This window comes from Lolium perenne, chromosome 7 (genome assembly GCF_019359855.2).
Source record: "Lolium perenne isolate Kyuss_39 chromosome 7, Kyuss_2.0, whole genome shotgun sequence".
In the NCBI taxonomy this organism is placed as follows: Eukaryota; Viridiplantae; Streptophyta; class Magnoliopsida; order Poales; family Poaceae; genus Lolium; species Lolium perenne.
This window is the reverse complement of record NC_067250.2, coordinates 223,231,241-223,258,278: the sequence shown is the minus strand read 5'-3', so window position 1 is coordinate 223,258,278 and position 27,038 is coordinate 223,231,241. Positions and strand designations below refer to the sequence as shown.

General features: G+C 42.4%; 1 protein-coding gene and 1 pseudogene across 1 annotated transcript; both read right to left on the bottom strand.

Moving 5' to 3' along the window:
- Positions 1-19,400: 19,400 nt before the first annotated feature.
- LOC127315411 (GDSL esterase/lipase At1g20120-like) lies at positions 19,401-22,342 on the bottom strand (annotated as a pseudogene).
- Positions 22,343-22,452: 110 nt separating this feature from the next.
- Positions 22,453-26,768, bottom strand: LOC127312034 (GDSL esterase/lipase EXL1). The gene is made up of 5 exons (XM_051342513.2): positions 26,442-26,768; positions 24,363-24,493; positions 24,007-24,243; positions 23,356-23,608; positions 22,453-23,030 (listed from the first exon to the last, which is right to left on the bottom strand). The coding sequence occupies exons 1-5, from the start codon at positions 26,713-26,715 to the stop codon at positions 22,843-22,845; spliced, it is 1,083 nt and encodes a 360-aa protein (XP_051198473.1). The 5' UTR covers positions 26,716-26,768; the 3' UTR covers positions 22,453-22,842.
- Between the last annotated feature and the right edge of the window lie 270 nt (positions 26,769-27,038).

The following is a 27,038-nucleotide window of genomic DNA, read 5'->3' as shown; positions in this document are numbered from 1 at the left end:
TAGTTTAAGAGGCATACTAGGGACTTCTTGTTTGTCTACATATCACACATGTACTAATGTTTCGGTTAATACAATTCTAGCATGATATATAAACATTTATCATAAACATAAAGATATAAATAATAACCACTTTATTATTGCCTCTAGGGCATATCTCCTTCATTATTCTCATATGAGATTGAGGATATATGTCCAAAACTGAAACTTTCACCATGAATCATGGCTTTAGTTAGCGGCCCAGTGTTCTTCTCTAACAATATGTATGCTCCAACCATTAAGGTGGTAGATCTCTCTTACTTCAGACAAGACGGACATGCATAGCAACTCACATGATATTCAACAAAGAATAGTTGATGGCGTCCCCAGAAACATGGTTATCGCACAACAAGCAACTTAATAAGAGATAAAGTGCATAAGTACATATTCAATAACCCAATAGTTTTTAAGCTATTTGTCCCATAAGCTATATATTGCAAAGGTGAATGATGGAATTTTAAAGGTAGCACTCAAGCAATTTACTTTGGAATGGCGGAGAAATACCATGTAGTAGGTAGGTATGGTGGACACAAATGGCATAGTGGTTGGCTCAAGGATTTTGGATGCATGAGAAGTAATCCCTCTCGATACAAGGTTTAGGCTAGCAAGGTTATTTGAAACAAACACAAGGATGAACCGGTGCAGCAAAACTCACATAAAAGACATATTGTAAACATTATAAGAATCTACACCGTCTTCCTTGTTGTTCAAAACTCAATACTAGAAATTATCTAGACTTTAGAGAGACCAAATATGCAAACCAAATTAGCAAGCTCTAGGTGTTTCTTCATTAATGGGTGCAAAGTATATGATGCAAGAGCTTAAACATGAGCACAACAATTGACAAGTATCAAATTATTCAAGACATTTTAGAATTACTACATGTAGCATTTTCCAATTCCAACCATATAACAATTTAACGAAGAAGAAACTTCGCCATGAATACTATGAGTAAAGCCTAAGGACATATTTGTCCATATGCAACAGCGGAGCGTGTCTCTCTCCCATACAGTGAATGCTAGGATCCATTTATTCAAACAAAACAAAAAACAAAAACAAACCGACGCTCCAAGCAAAGCACATAAGATGTGACGGAATAAAAATATAGTTTCAGGGGAGGAACCTGATAATGTTGTCGATGAAGAAGGGGATGCCTTGGGCATCCCCAAGCTTAGACGCTTGAGTCTTCTTAGAATATGCAGGGGTGAACCACCGGGGCATCCCCAAGCTTAGAGCTTTCACTCTCCTTGATCATATTGCATCATACTCCTCTCTTGATCCTTGAAAACTTCCTCCACACCAAACTCGAAACAACTCATTAGAGGGTTAGTGGACAATAAAAATTAACATGTTCAGAGGTGACACAATCATTCTTAACACTTCTGGACATTGCATAAAGCTACTGGACATTAATGAATCAAAGAAATTCATCCAACATAGCAAAAGAGGCAATGCGAAATAAAAGGCAGAATCTGTCAAAACAGAACAGTCCGTAAATATGGATTTTATTGAGGCACCAGACTTGCTCAAATGAAAATGCCCAAATTTAATGAAAGTTGCGTACATATCTGAGGATCACGCACGTAAATTGTCTTAATTTTCTGAGCTACCTACAGGGAGGCAGGTCGAAATTCGTGACAGCAAAGAAATCTGAAACTGCGCAGTAATCCAAATCTAGTATGAACTTTACTATCAAAGACTTTACTTGGCACAACAAAACACAAAACTAAGATAAGGAGAGGTTGCTACAGTAGTAAACAACTTCCAAGACTCAAATATAAAACAAAAATACTGTAGTAAAAACATGGGTTGTCTCCCATAAGCGCTTTTCTTTAACGCCTTTCAGCTAGGCGCAGAAAGTGTAAATCAAGTATTATCAAAGGGTGGTGCATCTACAGCGGGGTTTGGAGTTTTCTTAGCCAAGCATAGTATATTGGATACATAAGTTTTAGCGTCTCCCTTTTCATTAGTCTTAGGCTTGCTACTCTCATCAAACAAATTTTTAGGAACAAGCCAAGCATAGTTATTTTCTAGTGCACCATTCATCGCTAGGAGCTTACATGGTATTGGTGCTTTGATCTCCCCACCATCATTAATATTATTAGTTTACTTTATTCTATCCATATCCATCTTTTCAAGGAGACTAACAAAATTGGTATAAGAACCAAGCATATTATATTTAGCAAAGACCTTTCTAGCCTCTCTTGCTATACCACCAAATTCTCTAAGAAGGGTTTCTAAAACAAAATCTTTCTTTTCCCCTTCTTCCATATCACCGAGTGTAAGAAACATGTGTTGGATTATAGGATTGAGATTAACAAATTTAGTTTCCATCATACGAACTAAAGCAGCAGCGGCAATTTCATAAGTAGGAGCAAGATCTACCAAGTGTCTATCTTCAAAATCTTCAACGGTACTGACATGATTGAAAAATTCTTCTATATTATTTCTCCCAACTATAGACCCACGTCCTACCGGTATGTCTTTCGTGGTAAAATTAAAAGGAAACATGATGAATCAAGTAAAGTAAATGCAAGTAACTAATTTTTTTGTGTTTTTGATATAGAGTGCAAGACAGTAAATAAAGTAAAGATAGCAACTAATTTTTTTTGTGTTTTGATATAATGCAGCAAACAAAGTAGTAAATAAAATAAAGCAAGACAAAACAAAGTAAAGAGATTGGGAAGTGGAGACTCCCCTTGCAGCGTGTCTTGATCTCCCCGGCAACGGCGCCAGAAATTTGCTTGATGCGTGTAGTTGACACGTCCGTTGGGAACCCCAAGAGGAAGGTGTGATGCGCACAACGGCAAGTTTCCTCGCAAGAAACCAAGGTTTAATCGAACCAGTAGGAGTCAAGAAGCACGTTGAAGGTTGATGGCGGCGGAATGTAGTGCGGCGCAACACCAGAGATTCCGGCGCCAACGTGGAACCTGCACAACACAACCAAAGTACTTTGCCCCAACGAAACAGTGAGGTTGTCAATCTCACCGGCTTGCTGTAACAAAGGATTAACCGTATTGTGTGGAAGATGATTGTTTGCAGAAAACAGTAAAACAAGTATTGCAGTAGATTGTATGCGATGTAAAGAATAGGACCGGGGTCCACAGTTCACTAGAGGTGTCTCTCCCATAAGATAAAAGCATGTTGGGTGAACAAATTACAGTCGGGCAATTGACAAATAGAGAGGGCATAACAATGCACATACATGTCATGATAAATATAGTGAGATTTAATTGGGCATTACGACAAAGTACATAGACCGCTATCCAGCATGCATCTATGCCTAAAAAGTCCACCTTCAGGTTATCATCCGAACCCCTTCCAGTATTAAGTTGCAAAACAACAGACAATTGCATTAAGTATGGTGCGTAATGTAATCAATAACTACATCCTTAGACATAGCATCAATGTTTTATCCCTAGTAGCAACAGCACATCCACAACCTTAGAACTTTCTCGTCATCGTCCTGCATTCAATGGAGGCATGAACCCACTATCGAGCATAAATACTCCCTCTTGGAGTTAAGAGCAAAAACTTGGCCAGAGCCTCTACTAATAACGGAGGGCATGCTAGATCATAAACAACACATAGGTAATAACTTGATAATTAACATAACATAGTATTCTCTATCCATCGGATCCCGACAAACACAACATATAGTATTACAGATAGATGATCTTGATCATGTTAGGCAGCTCACAAGATCCAACAATGAAGCACAATGAGGAGAAGACAACCATCTAGCTACTGCTATGGACCCATAGTCCAGGGGTGAACTACTCACTCATCACTCCGGAGGCGACCATGGCGGTGAAGAGTCCTCCGGGAGATGAATCCCCTCTCCGGCAGGGTGCCGGAGGAGATCTCCAGAATCCCCCGAGATGGGATTGGCGGCGGCGGCGTCTCGCAAGGTTTTCCGTATCGTGGCTCTCGGCATCGGGGGTTTCGCGACGAAGGCTATTTGTAGGCGGAAGGGCAGGTCAAGGGGCGTCACGAGGGGCCCACACTATAGGTCGGCGCGGCCAAGACCTGGGCCGCGCCGCCCTATGGTGTGGCCACCTCGTGGCCCCACTTCGTCTCCTCTTCGGTCTTCTGGAAGCTTCGTGGCAAAATAGGACCCTGGGCGTTGATTTCGTCCAATTCCGAGAATATTTCGTTACTAGGATTTCTGAAACCAAAAACAGCAGAAAACAGCAACTGGCTCTTCGGCATCTTGTTAATAGGTTAGTTCCAGAAAATGCACGAATATGACATAAAGTGTGCATAAAACATGTAGATATCATCAATAATGTGGCATGGAACACAAGAAATTATCGATACGTCGGAGACGTATCAGATACTGGGCGTTGATTTCGTCCAATTCCGAGAATATTTCCTTACTAGGATTTCTGAAACCAAAAACAACACAAAACAGGAACTGGCACTTCGGCATCTTGTCAATAGGTTAGTTCCGGAAAATGCATAAATATGACATAAAGTGTGTATAAAACATGTATGTATCATCATAAAAGTAGCATGGAACATAAGAAATTATAGATACGTTTGAGACGTATCAACGATCCAGATTTATTAGCGAAGCGAGGGGCAGCCGTCGACGTGGTTAGACATATAGTATTCTCTGTAACTGTATTATTATATAGAAGTGTTGCAACAGTTATCTTAATGGGCACTTTTGTTAGTGAGGTACTACTCTAAGGTCCTAGCTTTCTCAACACCCCGTATTGGGATATAACGAGTTCATTCTTTGATTCTTTAGCCAATTAGCGCGTATGAATCCCCTAATTTAGTGCAGAAATTAATTAGGGGAAGCGAAGGGGAGACCTAGACTTGCTGGGTAATCTAGCCTAATTTTAACATAAGACATAATATTAACACAAGATAGTGTAATTTCAACACGTGAATTCCCCGGTTCAGTATGCAGTGTCATCATCGGTGTTGGTAGGCCATACCTGTCAGCGAGACAAGATTGTCTATTCTCTCCATGGTAAACGTCAAGTCCTATCCACGACGCCATAGTATATGCCCGCGTGAATTTAGCATGACATTAATAAATGTAGGTCCATTATGGCACCTACCTACCATAGTGTAATTATCTTTCGAAATTGGATCTACCACGGTGGAAAATTCTATGCCGTCCTTGATTGCTGCCGGAAAATCCAACCAGGCGGCCAAAAAGCTTTTGTAAGCGACTATGGCTTGTGGCGTCCAAAAAATCTGCCGGGTAAGAGAAATTTTTTTTTTTGTAGTGAAAGTGAACAAGCTAAATCACTGAATCCACAACTATCGTTTTTAACCTGTGGCCATGGCATATGCGACAACAATATATGACACGTGAACAACTAAATCCACAAAATGACACGGGATGTGTCGTTGTGTGAATGACGATTACACCATGGAGGGTACCTCATGGCATGAAGAGAGAGAGGGGTGGGCAAAAGGTGGGGAGATACCGGGACAGTGAGACACAAGTTACCCAGTTTTGGATCTCGCAACGGTGGCGAAGGTGCTATAATTCACTATAAGGGCAGTAAATGCGCGATTGCAACCAGAGGTTTGGTTCTGCCTCAAGTGACATAGGCATCCCCAATGGGCCTGCCGAAGATGGTACCCGAGGTTTACTAAAGGCCCACGACCCGAAGAATAAGAAGATTCGGAAGCCCAAGATGCTGTTAAGGAAAGCTAGAGTTGTATTAGGAAACGATACTTGTAATCTTGCGGGACGGGTCAGAAACCCTCCCGGACTCTGTAAACTTGTGTATTACGAAACCCTCGGCTCCACCTCCTATATAAGGGGGAGTCGAGGGACAAAGAAAGGATCGAATTTATTGACAACACAACCCTAGTTTTATATTCGTCGAGTACTTTTCGGCTGAAACCTTCGAGATCTACTTGCCCTCTACATCCAACTAAACCCTAGTCTACAATCCGTATGCATTGACAAGTTAATACCTTGTCAATTGGCGCCGTTTGTGGGATTTAGAGGCGACAAGGAGCTGATCTCGATGGCACGTTCAAGATCATCGACTTCATCGGCAGGAAGCAACATCATGGACAGAGGTAAACAGATCGAAACTGGTCTCGTTGATTTTGTACCTCACCCGCCCTCCCGTTTGGATGCATATGCGTATCTGGAGGAGCCCACCGAGATGACGTTGGGAGAGTTCCACTTCCGCGTCGAGAAGGAAGGATCATATCGTCTCCAAATTCCGATCTCATCGGGATCATCGGCGGTCGATCCCGATATTTCGAATTCAGCATCGTCAACAGAGTCAAGAGATGGAGAAAGTTCGTCGCCACGCTTCATCAGCACCAGGGCAAGCGAAAAGCTCGCCAAAATCTTCAACGACATATCCTTCGAGTCATCTGCGGACTCCGATATAAGCGATGACTCGAATAGCTTCGACAACTTCAACTTCATCGACAGATCCACTACTGTGGGCAAGGTCTTCACCAATCTATATGATGGTGTCACCAAACCCAGCAAAGTTCAAAACTCAAAATATCATCAGGTTTATGCCATTGGAGAAACAAGTCGCGATCAGGAGGAGACATCAGAGGCTTTCGACGAATTGGGAAATCCATATGTCGATCCCTCCGACCTAAGGCGAGGTTTGGGCACTAAATATGTCGGGCCTACACCACGTGTCAGAGTTCAACTTCCACAAGCGGCATGGGATAGAGCAGCAAGAGCGATGGATGGTTCTGAACCAATGGAGACAACTGCTACGGTCGAAGAACTACAAGCATACCAGTATAGGCTCGCCAGAGCGGGAAGAGAATTGGAAAAAGAGACAGCTGCTCTGAACAGAAGAAGGGAGGCAGCCTCCGTATCAAGCAGGCGAAGAGCGGAATTAAGTCGACATTCAGGAACTTCGGGAGATAGTCATAGAGAAGCTCGGAGGAGAGCAAGATCTCGGCTGCAAAACATACCTGAAGCAGAAAGAGAGACTCTAATCCAAAACCTCGACATGTCCTTTATGTCAATCGACACGAGGGGGATATTATTCCAAAAACACCGGAAGCAGGGTACATGGCGACACAAGCTTTCATCCTAGCGTCCAGGCCACCTCCCGGAGATCCAAGAGAAGCGTTGTATAACATGGCCATGGCAGGATGTGGAGCCATGGGAGCAGCGTTCGCAGCTACACCTCCCGAAGGAACTGCAAGGCAAAATAGTCCGAGACCTACCGCAGCAGTGCAAGATCCACCGAGAGCAAGTGGAGTCAGAGACACAATGACTCAGGCCAGAGTGGATAGAGCGCGACAAGAAAGAAGGGAACATCGGCATTCACCAGAAGTTGTTGAGGAAGATATGTGTGGACTCCCGTGTTTTACGAGACGAGTTCGAAAAACTCGAGTCCCGTCAGGATTCAAGTTACCCGATAGTTTCAAGAAATTCGATGGCCTGCAAGATCCTGAGGATTGGCTAGTCGATTATCTGGAGACGGTGAAATTGATAGGTGGCACCAGGGCAACAGCAATGCAGAGTATTCAAATACACTTGAGTGGAGCCGCAAGATCATGGATAAAGAAACTTCCTCCGGGATCCATCGACAGCTGGGACAGTTTTGAGGATGTGTTCGTCAAGAACTTCCGATCAACCTGTAAAAAACCAGCATCACTTGAAGAGCTAAGATCGTGTCGACAAAAACATGATGAATCGATGAGAAAGTACATCCAAAGGTGGAACATCATCAAAAACTCAGCAGAGAACATATCTGACGAGAGAGCAATAGATGCGTTTGTGGCAGGAATTCGGCGAGGAGATTTCGTTGAAGACTTGGGGAGAACTAACCCAAGGACAGTGTCAGCACTAATGGAGATAGCAAACAGATGGGAAGACGGAGAGGATGTCGTTCATAATAAGCGACACAGGTCACCAGAGGAGGACCGTAGTCGAAACTTTCAAAATAGAAGGCGATTTCCTCGGCAATTCTCGAATTACGATGCTCCTGGCCAAATATCGGCTGGTTTTCGGGGAAACAACAGAGGAAATAATAGAGATGAATATCAAAGAAGTAATGAGCAGCGAGGCGACAATAGAGATGATTCTCGAAATAACAGGCAAAATAGCGGGTCAAGGCTTCAGAGACCTTTCGTAACTCCCGAAGATATGATGAACGGGCCATGCCAGATGCATTTTTTATGTCGACAACAATGGAAGAAGGCAGTCAGGACATCTGCAGAAGGACTGCCGTAATTTTCAAGCAATGCTGCGAGTAGCAGGGATAGCCAACGCTCAAGCCGCAAATCGAAACCCTCAAGGGCCTAGGAGTGAGATTCACCTACCACCTTCTCCCGTGGTTACAGACGAAAATCGACACCAGCTCAGAATAGCGGCAGCACCACACCCACCTCCATATGTGGATCCCAACTCCAACGGCGCGGTTTCGATGATTCAGAAAGCTAGGCCATCTAACAGGGCTCAGAAGGTAATATCGCGGCAAGTGTTCATGGCAGAGAAGATGCCTCCACCAACGGTAGAGTACTTAAATTGGTTAGGACAATACATTGGCTTCACAATTGTGGATCACCCGCAGCAAGTTCCTCGACCAGGGCAGTCAGCACTTATCTTACCAGCGGTGATCGCAGGATTCGACGTATCTCGAGTCTTCATAGACGGAGGCAGCAGTCTAAACCTTATGTATGCAGATACATTGAGGAAGATGAACATATCCCTAGCAAATCTAAAACCAACTGACACGCGTTTCCATGGAATCACACCAGAGAAGCCGAGTTATCCGTTGGGAAGGATTAATCTCGACGTTCAGTTTGGGACCCGAGAAAATTACAGGATAGAAAGGTTGGAGTTCGAAGTTGTGGATTTCCCATCGCAATATCACGCCTTGTTGGGGCGACCATCATATGCGAGGTTTATGGCGGTACCACATTACACGTATCTACTATGGAGGTCGCCTGGGCCCAAGGGACCAATCACAGTCAAAGGAAGCTTCGCGCTAGCCGATAAATGTGACAAAGATTTTCATCGACTATCAGAAACTTTCGGGATGCAAGCAGAGTACGCAGCGTCAAGGCTCATGACTGATTATGATGTGCTACCAGATGTAGGGAGATTTAACAAGGAACCAACCTTTAACACGACGAAAGATTCCAAGGAGGTGCAGATCCACCCGACAGATCCGAAAAGAAAACGACGTCCATCGCGACAAACATGGACCTCGCATAGGAAAGCGCGCTCGTCGAGTTCCTCCGTGAGCACTGGAAAATCTTTGCATGGTGTCCAGCTGACATGCCAGGAGTACCCAGGGAACTTGCCGAGCACCACCTAAACTTGGATCCAATAGCGAGACCAATCAAACAACCTTTGCGGCGTTTTTCGGAACCTAACCGCAAAGCAATGCTGTCAGAAATCGATCGACTAAGAGAAGCTGGTTTCATCAAGGAGCTGCATACAGAGGCCACATGGGTAGCAAATCCAGTGCTGGTCCCGAAGAAAAACACTAAAGTCCTTCGCATGTGCGTCGACTTTACGTGTCTCAACAAACATTGTCCAAAGGATCACTTTCCCCTCCCAAGGATCGATCAAATTATCGACTCCACAGCAGGATGTGAACGTCTTTCCTTCTTGGATGCATACTCTGGTTATAACCAGATCAGATTAAAAGAAGAAGATGAGGTCAAAACAGCGTTCATCACACCTTACGGCGTATTCTGCTATAGAACAATGCCTTTTGGTCTGAAAAATGCGGGAGCAACATATCAGCGGATGATGCAGAAGTGCTTAGCAACACAGATCGGGAAAAACGTACAAGTATACATCGATGATGTCGTCATAACATCAAAGAAGGGGGCAACGTTAATCGAGGACTTGAAGGAAACTTTCGACAACCTTGACAAATTTTGTCTCAAGCTAAATCCGACGAAGTGTTCTTTCGGCGTCCCTGCGGGAGAACTTCTTGGGTTCCTGGTCTCAGCAAGAGGGATTGAAGCTAATCCTGAAAAAATCCAAGCTATCGTAACAATGAGGAAGCCAACAAAGTTGAAAGAAATACAGCAATTAACTGGGCGAGTCGCAGCTTTAAGCAGATTCGTCGCCAGGCTGGGAGAAAAGGCGCTACCGTTTTACGCCTTAATCAAACAAGGGGAGAAGTTCCAGTGGAATGAAGAGGCAGATAGAGCCTTCGAGGATCTTAAACGCACAATTTCGACACCACCAATCTTGGTGGCGCCAAAAGAGAAGGAACCCCTCCTGTTATACATTGTGGCTACACCCCAGGTGGTCAGCACGGCGCTAGTTGTCGAAAGAGAAGAAGAAGGAAAACTCCATGGAGTACAGAGACCGGTATACTTCATCAGTGAAGTTTTATCGCCTTCAAAACAGCGGTACCCGCAGTACCAGAAGCTAGCATACGGAGTGTTTACAACCGCAAGAAAATTGCGGCACTATTTTTCGGCGCATCCGATAATAGTAGTCAACGAGGCGCCTCTATCCAATATACTAAACAATCCAGAAGCTACAGGTCGTGTCTCCCTTTGGGGAATAGAACTTTCTCCTCGGGACATCACGTACGAAAAAAGAAAAGCAATAAAGTCGCAAATTCTGCCAGATTTCATCGCAGAGTGGATGGAGTTGCAAAATACAGGACCCCCGGATCTATCGAGAACCTGGACTATGAACTTTGACGGGTCCAAGAGGTTAGAGGGAGCTGGAGCAGGCGTGATACTCATATCACCGGAAGGCGACAAACTAAAGTATGTCTTACGGATGACGTTCCCAAACGCATCTAACAATGAGGCAGAATACGAAGCCCTTATACATGGGATGAAGATGGCGAAATCCTGCGGCGCAACTCGACTTAAAATATTTGGCGACTCATAATTGGTGGCTCAGCAAGTCATGAACCAATGTGATGCAGTCAATGATAGCATGGTGGCGTACAAGGAAATGTATAACGAGCTGGAGAAACTGTTTGATGGATGCGAGGTAAACCACATCAGCAGGTTGAGCAATGATAAAGCCGAAGTTCTTGCAAATATCGGGTCGCAGTGCCTCGCAATCCCTCCAGGCGTGTTCTGGGAGGAGATAACAGAGAGATCTACGAAGCCAAGGAAATCAACGAAGAAGGAGAAGAATGATAAATCCTCGGGGGCTGCGGTAGAAACACTGGAAGAAGAAGAGGAACAGGATCTAGTACTGATGGTGCAAATTCCATGGATGCAGGCGTACATATCATACATCTTAAGGAAAACAATACCCGACGATCCAGTTGAAGCAAGGCGAGTTATTAGACGATCCAAAGCCTTCATGGTGGTCAAAGGGGAGTTGTACAAGCGAAGTATTTCGGGTGTGTTACAAAGGTGCGTTACACCCGAAGAAGGAAGGACAATCCTGAAGGACGTGCACGAAGGAATATGTGGTCATCACGCGAGCAGTCGAGCTATTGCAGCCAAAGTTTTCCGAGCTGGATTTTACTGGTTGACAACAATTGAGGACGCGAAGGAGATAGTGCGAACTTGTGATGCGTGCCAGAGATTTGCCGCAAAGCCTCACTCTCCGGCAGCGGAACTAATGCCAATACCCTTATCTTGGCCCTTTGCTCAGTGGGGTCTAGACATGGTGGGAAAGTTACACAAAGCCTCGCCAGGAGGATACGAGTATATGCTCGTCGCTGTCGACAAATTCACCAAATGGATAGAAGCGAAGCCGATAAATTCACCAGATGCAGCATCAGCAATAAAATTCGTGAAGAGCATTGTTTTTCGGTTTGGAGTACCTCATAGCATCGTCACGGACAATGGCAGTAACTTCACATCCAAGGAATTCAAAGCGTACTGTGCAGAGGTAGGTATCAAATTGCACTTCGCGTCAGTCGCGCATCCTCAAACCAATGGCCAAGTCGAGAAAGCCAATGGTATCATCTGCAATGGCATCAAGAAGCGTTTGTTAGGACCACTGGAAAAAGCTCGACATACTTGGCCAGAGGAGCTGCCGAGTGTGCTCTGGAGCATCCGAACAACACCAAATACAGCGACACAGGAGACTCCGTTTTTCCTGGTCAATGGAGCAGAGGCAGTGCTGCCGATAGAAATAGAGCACGACTCTCCGAGAGTCACGGAATACAATGAAGAAGCTTCCAGGAGAGCATTGGAAGACGACGTCGACGCACTCGACGAAGCTCGAGACGAAGTATTATCAAGGGTCACTAAATATCAGCAAGACCTGAAAAACTACCACAGTCGACGTTTGCGACCAAGATCCTTTCAGGTTGGAGACTTAGTTCTGCGACTCAATCAAGATCGTACTGAAAAACTCGAGTCGCCATGGCTTGGCCCTTACGTCGTCATAGAAGTAATCGAAGGAGGATCATACAGGATCAAAGATAAGAAGACAGGGGTTCCCGAGAAAAACCCCTGGAACGTGGTGCAGCTAAGGCGTTTCTACGCTTAGTGCCGAAATATAGCTCTCCTTGTAAAAATACAATGTACTGAAACGCCCGCGATTTTTCAGACGCACTCTTTTCCTTTTTCGAGGCACCGAGTGGGGCCAGAAAAGGTTTTTAATGAGGCGGGCTCGCGGTGCTGCAATATAATAAAGATAGTGGAGATATATATCCTTTTTCATCGACATGCTCGGGGGTTTACGCCTCGAAGTTACAATATATATACAATATAGATGAATCTAACTGACAAAGATATTTCGCCTTGGTACAAATTACCTCGCCAGATAAAAAGAAGGTACAAAATAGCAATCAAAACAGAGCAAAACACTCGGGGGCTAGTACCCGCAAATATAGTATATTCAATAAGAATTCGGTTGCCTTGGTTTAAAACCTCGCATACACAATAAAGAGATCCACCATCGAAACACTCGGGGGCTTGATGAAGAAAAATAAATACATTTGTTGGCTTTACAATATAGAATATGTTTACAACATACAAGATGCAATTCTTGAGAAAGTTCGACAAGTTACAAGAAGAAATATCAATTCCTGCCTAATATACTATCTATGGATAGCCCTTTGTTATTTGCAGCAGTTGTCATATGTTCGGCATAGCTTCCTTTGACAAAGAATTCAGAGTCCATCCGAAGAAGCTCGTCCATCATTTCCTCGGCTAAAGGAGTTACAATATCATTGATCTTGTCGATGTTCCTTTTTCATTTCGACTGCTTGGCCAGGCACTTGGAGACAATCGTCGTTAGGTCTAATTTTCGGTAGCAGATCTGTATCATAATCATGGCGAATCTTGCTCCAGCAGACAGTTGAGCTCGCACAAAGTTATGAATATGAGGAGCATCCCGAAATTTTTCCATCAGACCAAGAAGAGTATCGGGTGCCTCGTTCCGAGGAAACATTGTCTTGTAAACCAGGGAAAAGGTCCTGGTGCAGAAATCAAGGAACTTGCGAACCTGACAGGCGCGGTCTTGAAACCTGACAATCTGTCGGGTACGTTCTGGGGTGGCCCAGAAAAGAGAACCATGGTCAAGAGAAAGGTTAACGAGAAGATTGGTCCTTGTGTTTACCTTTCGTCTTCGGCAGCAGGGTCGAGAAAGGAACCTATTTGGCGACGGCACAGGAATTTCAACAAAAAAGGACATAGCAGGAAAACAGAAGAAGTTTTGATTTCAGAAAGCATACCTGACATATCTGCACTGGCTTCATTTCATTAAATCGAGCATAAAATTCTCTCGAGTGGTTGACTTTTCAGCTTCAGAAATGGCGGCTTCCTTAGCAGCTATGGCTTCTCGAGCTTCTTGAAGTGCAATTTTCTCTTTCTCGGATGCCTTGCGAGATTGCTCCATCATTACAAGTGTTTGCTTCTTCGCATACTGAAGCTGCTGACGGAGTTCTTCCAAGTCTTGCGATAAATTCTTACTCGAGGAATCTTCACCAAGTTCAGTATTAACAAGCGCTTTCTTCGGGCGAGAAAAAGTAGGCAAAACATCAGAAGGGGCAGGAGTTGGAGTATAGTTATCGAACGCCAACTGAAAGAAAAGGCTCGGCATCAATCATCAAGCAAGATAGAATTCCATTAATTTCCAGAATATTTACAAGACATTACAATGGAGAAAGCCCTAACAAACTAGTGGGGTAGGCGTCGCCAAAGATACTTTGGCGACAGCATCAAAAGAACAAAAAAATAAAGGGTGATCTACTTGACCTCCGGCTTGGATGCGCTTGGAGCAGGAGTTGGTTTAACACCAAGGAAGGAAAGGATTGGCTTTGAGGGAGGCTTGGCAGTTCTAATTAAAGATTGCCATTTCTTCGTTTCCATCTCCCCTATGTCGCCAACCTTGGCCTAGTCGACGCTTTGCTGCCTATTAGCAATCAGCGCGATGGTGCCCTCAACGCCAATTTTCAGGCCCTCTTGGCGAAGTTTGATCCCAAGATCTTCCGGCACGTTGAAGGCTTTGGCAAGAGCAACGAAAGTGTTGGGCTCCTCTTTCTTCGGGAAAAAGTAGGGGAAAAGCTTCGACAGACCTGCCTCAGCATCAGCAAGGCCTTCGCGTGCTTCATCTCCATGAATTTCAAGAAGAGTCAGCATGTCGAGAAGCTCGTCGCCTTCAGGACCATCCACTTCATAGTCTTGATGAGTTCTCCCTGAAGACAAACAAAGGGTAGCTCGTAAATAACATGCTCAGAAAATATGAAGTAACCCGAGAAAAACAACAGGGATCAACGCACTTACTAACGAAACATCGACTCTGCGACTCCAGGCGAGTGAGGATCTCTGTTTCTCGAGCAGATTGCTGTTCTATATTCTCGCTCAAAGAAGTTTCCGCATCATGAAGTCTTTTTCGAAGATCTTCGACGGCGGCAGCATCGGCTTCAGCTTTCTTACGGGCCTTTTCGCTCTGTTCCAACTTGGTAGCAAGAGCGTTAGCATGCTTATTGGCTTCCGCAAGCTCTCCTGGCAAAATAAGCGACAATAAAATATTATGACAAAAATAGTGGAGTATATGCAACAAAGGAGGCGGATGAAGATAGTACCCTCCAGCTTTTTGGTATGATCACAATACCCGACGAATTGGGTACCGAGACGGATAAATTCCTTCATTAAAGGCTGAAGAGAGGACCAAAAGAAAAATAAGTCAATATAGCCAGTCTAGATTCGACAACATATCGCAAGAAACAAAGGAGAGATGAAAGTACTGAAAGGCTCGGAACATGAACAAAAGAGAGAAGATTGAAACACTTACGTCATCTAATGAAGGTGTCGAAGAGTTACCAGGGAACAGGATAGGTTCCTTGGATGGCTCGACCCTTGCCCTCTTTGGTGAAGGGGCACGGGGGCTTGCAGGTGGAGTCGAATGCTCGACGTTTTGCTGAGGAGGCGAGGTTTCATCCCCATCATGCTGAGCTTCGGACACAACTAAAGTACGCGATGTACTCATTCGAGCAGCCACATCAATATGTTGTTCTTCTTCCTTGTCACCACTACAATAAAAATGGCGACAGTATAAGAAGCAAAAAAGATAAAAAAACGTCAAAGAGCAAAAAAAGTAAGGAGTAAGGAGTAACTTACGAGCTGACGAGGGCATCGGTGTATGGATTGAAAGCTGCCTTCCCATCTGAAGGATCAGCTTCTTCGGCTTTGGAGGTGCCAGAATCTTTGACTTCATTCCTTTTCCTCTTGTTACTTGGAGAAGCAGGAGGAAGGGAGTGTGTCGAAGCAGTGGCTTCAGACTTAGCATCTTTTTCAGAAGAAGCCACGGATCTGTGAGAACCCGCGACTTCACTGTCAGGGCGCGAGGTGCCTTGGTTGTCATCATCGACAACGGTACGGTCTTCAACTTCTCCACCCTCAGGAAGAGGAGGAAGAGAAGTGAGAGAGGGATGGTTCTGAGAAAAAGAAAGAGTGTCGATAAAAAGAAAAGGAAGTTATGCAAAAAAGCTAGCAAGATAGTAGTCGACATATAATAAAATTCGAGGAGACAATATAGAAACCAAAAGGAAAAATTACATCGGGAAGGGGATTGGCGCCACTATATGGCGCAACGCGGCAAGAAGTAGGAATGCTATCCTTCTTGCTAAGCTTTGACATCCTTCAGATCAATTTCTCCAAGTCCTTCACAGGAAGGTCCTTGGAAATTCTCTCGACATCTTCATCACCAGCATACATCCAAAGGGGATTTTTGCGAGCTTGCAGAGGCTGCACTCTAATCCTAAGGAAGTATGCTATGATCTGGATACCCGACAATTCCTTGCCGCGGGTGTTCTGGAGCTCACGGATGCGAGTCATCAGCGCCTCTGTCGCCAATTTCTCTTCTTCGGTAGCTTCAGCATCCCAGGATCAGCGGCGAAGGATCTTGGTTTTTCCGTCAAAGGGAGCAATGTTGTACTCCACTGAATCAGAGCTCTCCTCATGTATATAGAGCCATCTCTTGCGCCACCCTTGGACAGAATCGGGGAATTTGACGTCGAAGTATTCGACGTCAGGACGAACACAGATAACGACGCCGCCGATGTTATAGGCGACGCCGTGGGCGCCATTACGGCGGATGCAGAAAATGTGCTTCCACAAAGCCCAATTAGGATGGACTCCGAGGAAGCACTCACACAGTGTGATAAAAATCGACACGTGGAGAATGGAATTGGGCGTCAGCTGATGTAGCTGAAGCCCATAAACAAAAAGAAGACCACGGAGAAACTCGTGGATGGGGGAGAGAGACCGCGGATGAGATGGTCAACAAAACTGACCCGATACTCCATTGGAGGTGATGGGTAGCTTTCCTCGGAGGGGAAGCGCAGCATGTTCTCCTTCTTGGTGAACCCCAGCTTCTTCAGCAGGTTCATATCTTGATTGGAGATCTTGGATCTCTCCCACTCCAGATCTTCGGCGGCCATCTTTGACTCCGGAGTGCTGTGCCTAGTCAAACGGATGCGAGGCAGCATCAATGAGCTTGGTGGCGAAGGGTGTGAGTATGGTGGAGCGCTTGAAGCAAGGAGAGCAATGGAGGATTTTGCAGCAGAGAAGCAGAGGTGCGGCGTGAGCGAAAGGATTAGAGGAGGAAGACGATACCTTTATATAGAGGTGCGGTGAACCGTCGCGCCGTTGGATCAAAAAGATTGCGGGACAGATGGTGTACACGTGCACAAGGGGTAAAAAGTAATTTCATATAGACAAGAAAGTACAGCAGCTACAGTACGTGCGCCAGGAAAAGCGGAGGACGTGTCTCCCCCACTTGTGCGACGTGTTAAACTGGTAGGAAATTTGGGCCCACAAGACAGAGGGAGAGAAGATCTCGCGTTTTCCTGATATAGTGATCGTGGCTATCGTCAGCAATGATGTCACCTTGGCAAGAGAAAATCTCGGATACGAAGGTTTGTCAGAATGGCGGCAGCAGAAGATTGTTTTGAGAGCTTTTGAACAAATACAAGTTTTTGCCCAAATGCTCGGGGGCTACTTTAGAAAAAAGAAAAATTCGAGTATGACAAAATAGAAATGTCGAGAGCCTATGACCAAATGCAAGTATTTGTTCATAGCCTCGGGGGCTACTCCCATCGGGAGCGCTGGTCGCGCACCCGATAAATATAAAAAGTTCGAGACAGAATGAAAATACATTGACATGAGGCAATAAAGTGTTGAGCCTACAACCAAGCACAAGTTCTTGGCTGTAGCCTCGGGGGCTACTCCCATCGGGAACGCTGTTCGCGTGCCCGATGAAGTTATAAAAAAGAAAAGAAAAAAAAGAAGAAAAAGGAAGAAGTGAGCATATTTCGAGTTATACAAATAACTCTACATATACTCCCATCGGGAAGGTAAAATAAGTCATACATTGACTCGATAAAATGTGCTATTCCAACAGCCGAAAAAGCACTCGCCAATATATTCTCAGAGCGCCAAAGTAGCGAATAATCTCTGAATGCCGCAAAACATTGCGAAGGTAAGACCCCAGATCTGTTCTGCACGGCGTAGCGCCATCTCTGACGTCGGTTTGCTACTTTTTTCCGTATCAACAGATACGAAGAAAAATCCTAACGGACGCGTTAGGTACCCGATAAAATATGACTGAGACTCGACAGAATGGTAAGACCTTAAGCGGCGCCTGTCGAAGTTTACACCAGTATCCCGAGATCATGTCCAGGGACGTGATCTTGAAGTAGATTTTTGCGGATTGCCACTAGAGTAGTTAACTAGTACCTGATCCGTCAGATGAACTAGCCCCAACTACCATTATCCCTGTACAATATAGAATTGCGTATCTAAAGATATGTGATGAATTCGGCAAATGTGTTGAATGATTAAAGTTGGAGATTTTCCATGACTCTGCGATTCAAGCAAAATCTCGGGGGCTACTGACATAGGCATCCCCAATGGGCCTGCCGAAGATGGTACCCGGGGTTTACTAAAGGCCCACGACCCGAAGAATAAGAAGATTCGGAAGCCCAAGATGCTGTTAAGGAAAGCTAGAGTTGTATTAGGAAACGATACTTGTAATCTTGCGGGACGGGTCAGAAACCCTCCCGGACTCTATAAACTTTTGTATTACGAAACCCTCGGCTCCACCTCCTATATAAGGGGGAGTCGAGGGACAAAGAAATGATCGAATTTATTGACAACACAACCCTAGTTTTATATTCGTCGAGTACTTTTCGGCTGAAACCTTCGAGATCTACTTGCCCTCTACATCCAACTAAACCCTAGTCTACAATCCGTAGGCATTGACAAGTTAATACCTTGTCATCAAGGGCTCCCGGGATCCGGCTTATAAATGCGCTAGGATCTAGAATTTATAAGGACTAGTCCAGGTCTGACTCTACTAGAATTATCCTAACTAGGTACAAGTTGACGCACACGTAAGGATCTGACTAACCTATGTCGGTACGGGTCCGACCAACCTATGTCGGTACGAATCTGCCTAGAGCTTCTGATCCTGGACTTCCTATCTTGGTCAATCATTAACTGGACCGCTCGGTTGGACTATAGACCTAACCACCATCTATGAGTCACCCGAGCTTGCCAGTATTGGATTACATCATGAGTATATACACATGAAGTATATACACAACAACACGAGCTCACTAGGTTTTGCACATAACATCGCACACATCGGCACTAGAATAATCATAGTAGCAAGATAAACTTTGGTAAGCTCTCAACATATCAACTGATAAAAAATTCGAGATCGAGATCTCCCAATAGTTTCTAGGCACCTACTTTCCCTTTAAGAATCAATAAGCACACCACTTTCGAATTTGTATATGCTTGACAAACTATGATCTTTTCAAAAGATTAAAACGATCACTCGTTGTTGAAATATACATGCATGGTCAAATAATCGAAGCGCAGATGACTACTCACTATCAAACCTATTTGTAATTCTAATACTTCCTCCAATCCATAGTAAGTGTCAGATGTTATACTAATCTACACTTACAATTGATGAGAGAGAGTATTATTTATTTATGTGCTTGTAGAGAGTGAATTTCTTCAGGATGTAAGTTGTCCCAGAAAATATAATCGTGAACATTTGGACACGCAGGATGATTTTTAATGAATATTGCTGCATTTCGCACACCCTCGGCGACCTCGTTAAAACCTATATAAAGGAAAATTTTGTAATTTTCAGAACTAAATTGTGCTGATGACAACATCTTCATTAGCACATGTTCCTTAACACCGTAAAAAACACATATACCTAAATAAAATATAAAAAAGAAAATGTAGGCATTTGTATACAACAGGTTAGTCTACCAGGCAGCTCTTGCGTTGTTGCATTACCTTATATATATAGTTGTGTACAATTAATAAAACACATAAGATGTTAACGTGGCTAGCTTTCTTTTTTCTTTAAAATGGTTTTCCTGCAGCATTACTTTGGAGTAAAAGTTCATGGAACACTCTAAATAGTTATTAAGGTTAAAGTGAGCACTGGCCAAGTAAGTAGGTCGCCGAATGAGATCAAGCAAATTATAGTATATATCAAGATAAGCAAACTTTTAGCCTGGAACAGTTTGTTCTATATTTAGCCGATGCATTTCCTTTGCGATTTCAGAGTTGAATAATTGTGGCATTTGATTCCTCAGTGGCTCACATTCTCTTGATCCAAGCTCTCTTTGTGAAGGACAACATCCAATTGGTGGAATGCCAATGAACCCAATTCTCTTTGCACCCATCTCATTTAATTTCTGTACATAAGAGTAAGACCAACTAAATTTCTCTACATACATGAAAATAGAAAACATAGGAATAACACATATCAAAGTAGGAGATTGTTAGTTATTTATGGTACCATGATAATTACATTACATGCCTATGTATGCTGAAGTTGTCCACTGAGGTAGGTGCTATACAAATTTTAGAAAATAAAAGAAATACTATGTGTAATGCGCTAGGAAAGTGATGGTGGAATAGTTTAAATTTGAGGAAATATGTTAAACTTCACAATTTCGAAGAATTTATGAACACAAGAACATTACCCAAAAAAAAGGGTTTCAGATTCATACAAGTTCTCCTAAACAAATATGACGCCAACTATTTATTAACAAGTTTTGAGTCTTCATAATAATTCTTACCATTGTAAAGTTGACGGCCGAAGAAACAAGGAATCTTATGTACGAAGGAACGTCATATTGATGGCGCCTCAAAGTAATTACTGAGAAGTAATTATTTACTGAGAAATAAGTATATTCCTTCAGAGAAAAGACATGTCATCTCCTCTTCGCCGACTAAAGCCTTTAGCCTCTCCTTATAGTCTTGGAATAACTCAAGCAGTACTCGATGTAGCAGTCTGGAGGGCAATAAATTTGTGTTTACGAATTCTAGTAACAATTTTATAGTTTCATGTGAAAGGAAGAAAGAAATATATTCCAAGAGAAATATTATTTTGAGATGCATTTGCTATATTTAGTTACCACGAGTATTGGAGTTAAAGGATCGTAAGCCACTGCTGCTGGAGGCAAAGACGACACCAATGCGTAGGTTACCTAACTGAAGATCCTCTCCGATGTATGGTGGTAATAGTTCCTTAACTCCCAACCTGGAAGCTTCTCGATGAAGAAATACAAAATCAATAAATATTCAAATTTTCACTCTATGTAACATCGGGATGAAGGTGTATAGACTATATTCCTCAAGACATTGAAGAGTTTAAACATGTTAATTAAAGCTTGACCAAACACATTTCTAAAGAAATAACTCTTCTAGGTAATAAAACCGGCATAGTTATACATTTAAATATGTCAAAAATAAATTTATTTAACTGTGGTAATAAGAATAATTCAGAGATGGTCTGTTAGGGATTTGGAGTATTATTCATTTCAGGAAAAGTGCGCATGCACGTATGCCCGTGCAGTGTGCGTCTGGCTTATAAATGAGCAAAATCTACTTCCTTTGATCGCTGGTTCTTGTGTTCAATGGTTGGTAAAGGTGTAGTCATACTATGATTTTGCGTTCAATGATAAAGGAAAGCAGAAAAAGGAATATTGCACATACTCCATCGATGGATGGAAACCGAGCACCCCGGAACAACATAGAACATGCGAGGTTAGGCAGGCTAACTGCATTCAATAAGCTAGCCACTCTTGTGCTCCAAGTATATTATTAGATTTATTTGGAGGAACTATTAGATTTCCCATTTTTCGAATTGTAAAAATTTACAGTGTTTAGACTCGGTACACCGAGTTAGTGTCTCCTGGCCTGCGCCAATTCTACGGTGCCAAGAATTTAAAGTCGCTGCCGACGGTACCAACTACCAAGTGTAAACACATGAACAACAATCTACTTACTTTGTTAAAAAAATCTACTTCCTCCAAGCAGAAAACGACCAAGCATACGTTTACCATGCCTAGTTTAAGGCACGCCACAATCTTCTAGATGTGAGTTTGGGTTAATCAAAGGCTTCCCATATTTTTGCCGGACGTAAACTCAACGGTTTGCAAAAGTTATTCAGAAGTGTGGTGCGGGTTTTCTTGGCTACACTGTTGTGTCAACTCAACCCACACTTCATTTGAACTTAATTAGGTGTGCAAAAATTAGCCTCCAAGACCAACATACACATATCAGTGTAACCAGAAAAAACATACCCATATAGCTGTTGTGATCATTTGGTGTACCCGCCGACCGGTTCGTACCTATTATGTCCCTAGGGGCCTTGCCGTTGGAGAACCTCCTGGTGGCATTCTCGTCGGGGAATTCCTGACTGTAGGGTGGGAAGTTGGCCTTGGCCACCGCAATCCACTCATTGTTTTTGTCGTATGGCTATTTGGAAATGTAATGGGAGAACAAAAATTCCATTTGGAGTCTAATGCGTGCCAACAACCAACGAAGCGAATACGCTAAATAACCGACAATGATCGATCTTACATGTCATACCTACCTCTGGCGGATGCTGCAACAACATATGACATCTGATCAGCTAGATCCAAAACATGACATGAATAGAATTAATTAGGTCAAACTAAGCAGCTTCATTCCTATATGAGCACATCATTTTTTACATAAGATAGATCCCATCAACACTAGAATAATCATCAGCACTAGAATAGCCATTAGGATATTACGTTGTTGCAGAGGCTGAGTGTAATTGGTATCTTCTGATATTAATATATTTACTTTATCGAAAAAAGTAAGATAAGTTCTCAACATCCACACCAACTGAGAACAAATTCCTTATCTTCCAACAGTTTCAACGCCACTTGATTTACCCAGAAGAGTCAATAAACACAACACTTTCGTATATGTTTAACAAACTCTGACCTTCTCAAAAGAACAAAATAATCACTCCTTGTAGAAATATACAATGCATGCTCAAAATAATCAATGCGCACATGAGTACTCTCTATCAAATCTAATTGCAATTCTAATAATATTTGTTCATATGTCGGTACAGAGTGGATTTCTTCACAGTAGGTCCTGTAAATTTTGCTGAAAGAGTTTATCAACTACAATATTGTAGGCCTTTTCGGTAGGATGGAAGCTGTCCCAGAAAATATAATCTTGAACATTTGGACATGCAGGATGATTTTCAATGAATATTGCTGCATTTAGTACTGTACTGCCACAACAACCCTCAGCAGCCTCGTTGAAACCTATATAGAGGAAAGTTTGGCAATGTTCAGTACTAAATTGTGACAATGACAACATCTTCATTATAACATTTTCCTTAGCACTGTAGAACAACACATATCACTCAATAAATTACAAAAAAATATAAATATTTATATAGAACATATTAGTCTACCACGCAGCTCTTGCATTGTTGCGTTAGCTTGTATATAGTTTCGTAAGGATAGAAAATTTGAGATGTTAATATGTAAGTTTTTTAATTTTAATATGGTTTTGCTGCAGTAGTACTCTGCAGTAACAATTCATGGAACACTCTAAATAGTAACTAGGGATAAAGTGAGCACTCACCATAATAATTAGGTCGCTGAATGAGATCAAGCAAATTATAGTATATATCAAGATAAGCAAACTTTGAGCCTGGAACAGTTTGTTCTGCATTTAGCCGATGGATTTCCTTTGTGATTTCAGAGTTGAATAATTGTGCCGCTTGATTCCTCAATGGCTCACATTCTCTTGATCCAAGCTCTTTTTGTGAAGGACAACATCCAATTGGTGGGATGCCAATGAACCCAATTCTCTTTGCACCCATCTCATTTAATTTCTGTAAATAAGAGTAAGACCAATACTAAATTTCTCTACATATATGGAAATAGAAAATACAGGAATAACACATATCAAAGTAGGAGATTGTTAGTTGTTTTCAGCAGAAATTGTTAGTTATTTATAGTACCATGATAAATTTCATTACATGCCTATTTATATGCTGAAGTTGTCCATAGAGGTAGATGCTATAGAAACTTTATAAATTTAATTTATTTGTAAAGCACTAGGAAACTAATTGTGTTATTGTTTGAATTGAGGAAATATGTGTTAAACTACACAGTTTTGAAGAATTAATGAACACAAGAACTTTCACAAAAAGTGTGTCAAACAAGTTCTCCTAAAAATATGATGTAAATTATTTAGTAACAAGTTTCGAGTCTTGATAATAACTCTTACCATTGTAAAGTTGACGGCCGAAGAAACAATAAATCTTACATATGTAGGAAGGTCATATTGATGGCGCCTCAAGGGAATTATTGAGAAATAATTATTTGCGAGGTCATTTGCCCCATTGACGGTGAAGTATATGCCTTCAGAGATAACACGTGTTGTCTCCTCTTCACCGACTAAAGCTTTTAACCTCTCCTTGTAGTCATGGAATAACTCAAGCTGTCCGGTACTCGATGTAGCAGTCTGTAGGGCAATAAATTAGTGTTCATGAATTCCCTTAACGATCTTATAGTTTCATGTGAAAAAACGATGTATATTCCATGAAAACGATATTGTGAGATGCATGTGCAATATTTAGTCACCGTGAGTATTGAAGTTAAAGGATCATATCCACTGCCGCCTGAGGCAAAGACAACACCAGTGCGTAGGTCACCTAGCTCAAGATCCTCTCCGATGTAAGGTGGCAATAGTTCCTTCACTCCTAACCTGGAAGCTGTTCGATGAAAAAATACAACATCGATAAGTTTTCGCTCCGTGCAACACTAGAATGATGATGTATAGACTATATTCCTCAAGACATTGAGGGCTCCTTTGATTCATAAGAGTTTCAAACGGTTAGTGTAGGATCGAAATCCTATGGAATTTTTTTTGGAAGTTGTTTGATTCATATGATGATATTCCATAGAAAATAGTTCCATAGTAAAAAAAAGTCTAAATGTTTTTGGAATCAAAGACGATAAAGTCTTATACTCACATAAAAATATTTGCCATGGAATGCCTTCATTGTTTCCTGGGTCAGAGAAACTGACTTGAAATTAATGGCCATTTATAAGTACCATTCACGCTATATCCGTCCTAAATTTATATATTTTTTTGCCTTGAAGTCAATGGAAATCATTTCTTGGCCAGACATTTTTATAAGAGTAAAATATTTGATCATCTTTTATTTCCAAAAAAAATCAGAACTTTTTGAACTCTATTTGAAATTACTAAAAAAAATGTGCATATAGGGTGCGCTGGCACCCAAGATCCAAAAATTCCAGTCTGAGGTTAGGCATGCTAACTGCCATTCAGTAAGCAACTCTTGTGTTCCATATATATTTGATTTCCATTTTTTGAGGAACTATTGGATTTTGTTTTTGCATGTAAAATGCACAAACTGTTTAGACTTGGGACGGCGAATTAGTGTCTCCTGACCTGCATCAATTCTAGCCTAGACCAATGGCGATGACTTTTAAATATCTGGCGACGGTACAAAGTGCAAAAACATGAACATTAATCTACTTTTCGTCCAAGCAGAAAACGACCCAGCCTAAGTCTATCATGCCTAATTTAGCACGCCAAAATCTTCTAGATGTGTGTTTGGTCTAATCACCGGCTTCCCATATTATAGCCTCATGCAAACTCACCAGTTTGTACAAGTTTGTCAGAAGTGTGGTGCTGGTTTTGTTGCCAAACTGTGTGTTAACCTACACTTCACTTAACCTTAATTAGGAGTGCCAAAGTGAGTGTAGACTTTTGGCTCCTGGTCACCAGTACACCCGGTGCACAAATTTTATTTGAAAAAAAATCATGCACCACACTTCCAATCAAAACAATCACGCATGCAGATTTCAATATTCATAGCAATCAGACGAAGTTTCAAAAGATATTGCTGATACGTGCATGAGTAACAAGTGGAGGTCAAAAATGAAAATTTAAAACTGTAGAACGTGGCCACACTTCTTATTTTTTACAAGTCGCACTAACTAGAATTATTCTATGCAAATCAATACCCAAAATAACATTTAAACTACTATGTTTTTTTTGTGATTTCTTTTGAAACATGTATAAATTTTATTTTCTGGCACCAGGAGCACTGGTGCCCAAAATCCAAAGTGGTTTTTCGTGCCAACGTTAGCCTCTAACTAAACATGCACATTCCACTTAAAAAAACTAAACATGAAGATATCAGTATAAACAAAGAAAGCACCGCGAAGATCTTTTGGCACATGAGTTCCAGTGATCCCTATATATTTTTTAAAATAAAAAAATTATATTTATAAGTTTCAAAAAATATTAAAAAAATTTATGGACTTCGTCAATGATAAGCATGCAAAATTATTTTATTACGGGCTACACAAAAGTAACAAAATATGATGTGGTTTGAAGATTTGAAGATGTGATACTTAGAGCCACGCTTTTGTCAATTTTGTATAGCTTAAAATACACATCTTTTTCAGTTGACAGTTTACACTTTTGTCATATAAATACATCATTGGCTACATCATTATTTTCATATACTTTTATGAAATTCAGAAATATGATTTTTCAATTTTAAGAAAATGGATCATCGGTCTCTCTATATTAAATAATTCAAATACCATAAACGTGCTTGCACGCTAGATAGCAAAAAAATTAGCATAAACAACAAATTTATTCCGCCGGCCGGTCCGTATTACCTATTATGTCCCCAGGTACCTTGCCATTGGAGAATCTCCCGGTTGCATTCCCGCCGGGGAAGTCCTGGCCGTAGGGCGGGAAGTCGGCCTTGGCCGCCGTGATCCGGTCGTTGTTGTTGCCGGGATCGACAATGGAGTCGCCGAACACGAAGACGGCCGAGACTTTGCTTTTAGCCGCGCCTGCTGCTGCACCATGGGCGTGTCGGAGAAGAAGCAGCAGGTTGACGAAGAGGAGCGCGAGGCTAATGTGGAGGCCTCGGTAGGAAGACGCCATTGGTGTGCTCTGCTCTATTCTCCACTGATGGTGCTCTGCATGTACATGTATCGTTCCTATAGCGGGGGTCTTATAGCTGCGGGCGGTACGATCGAAGTGCAAACGCATGAGCAGAAATCCACTTCCTGCAATCAGAAAACGACCAAGCCTAAGTTTACTATGCCTAATTTAGCAAGCCACATTCTTCTAGATGTGTGTTTGGTTTAATCACCGGCTTCCCATATTTTAGCCTCAGCAGTTTGCAACGGTTTGTCAGGAGTGTGGTGCTGGTTTTCTTGGCCACACTACTGTGTCAACCACTCAACCCACACTTCACTTAACCT

What these genes read in the sequence shown, in the direction of transcription:
- LOC127312034 (XM_051342513.2), bottom strand. Translation starts at nt 26,715, where the DNA reads ATGGCGTCTTCCTACCGAGGCCTCCACATTAGCCTCGCGCTCCTCTTC. An exon ending in GGTACCTGGGGACATAATAG is followed by an intron (nt 24,494 to 26,441) that starts GTAATACGGACC and finishes TTCATCGAACAG; the next exon opens with CTTCCAGGTTAGGAGTGAAG. An exon ending in TCAGCGACCTAATTATTATG is followed by an intron (nt 23,031 to 23,355) that starts GTGAGTGCTCAC and finishes TCCTCTATATAG; the next exon opens with GTTTCAACGAGGCTGCTGAG.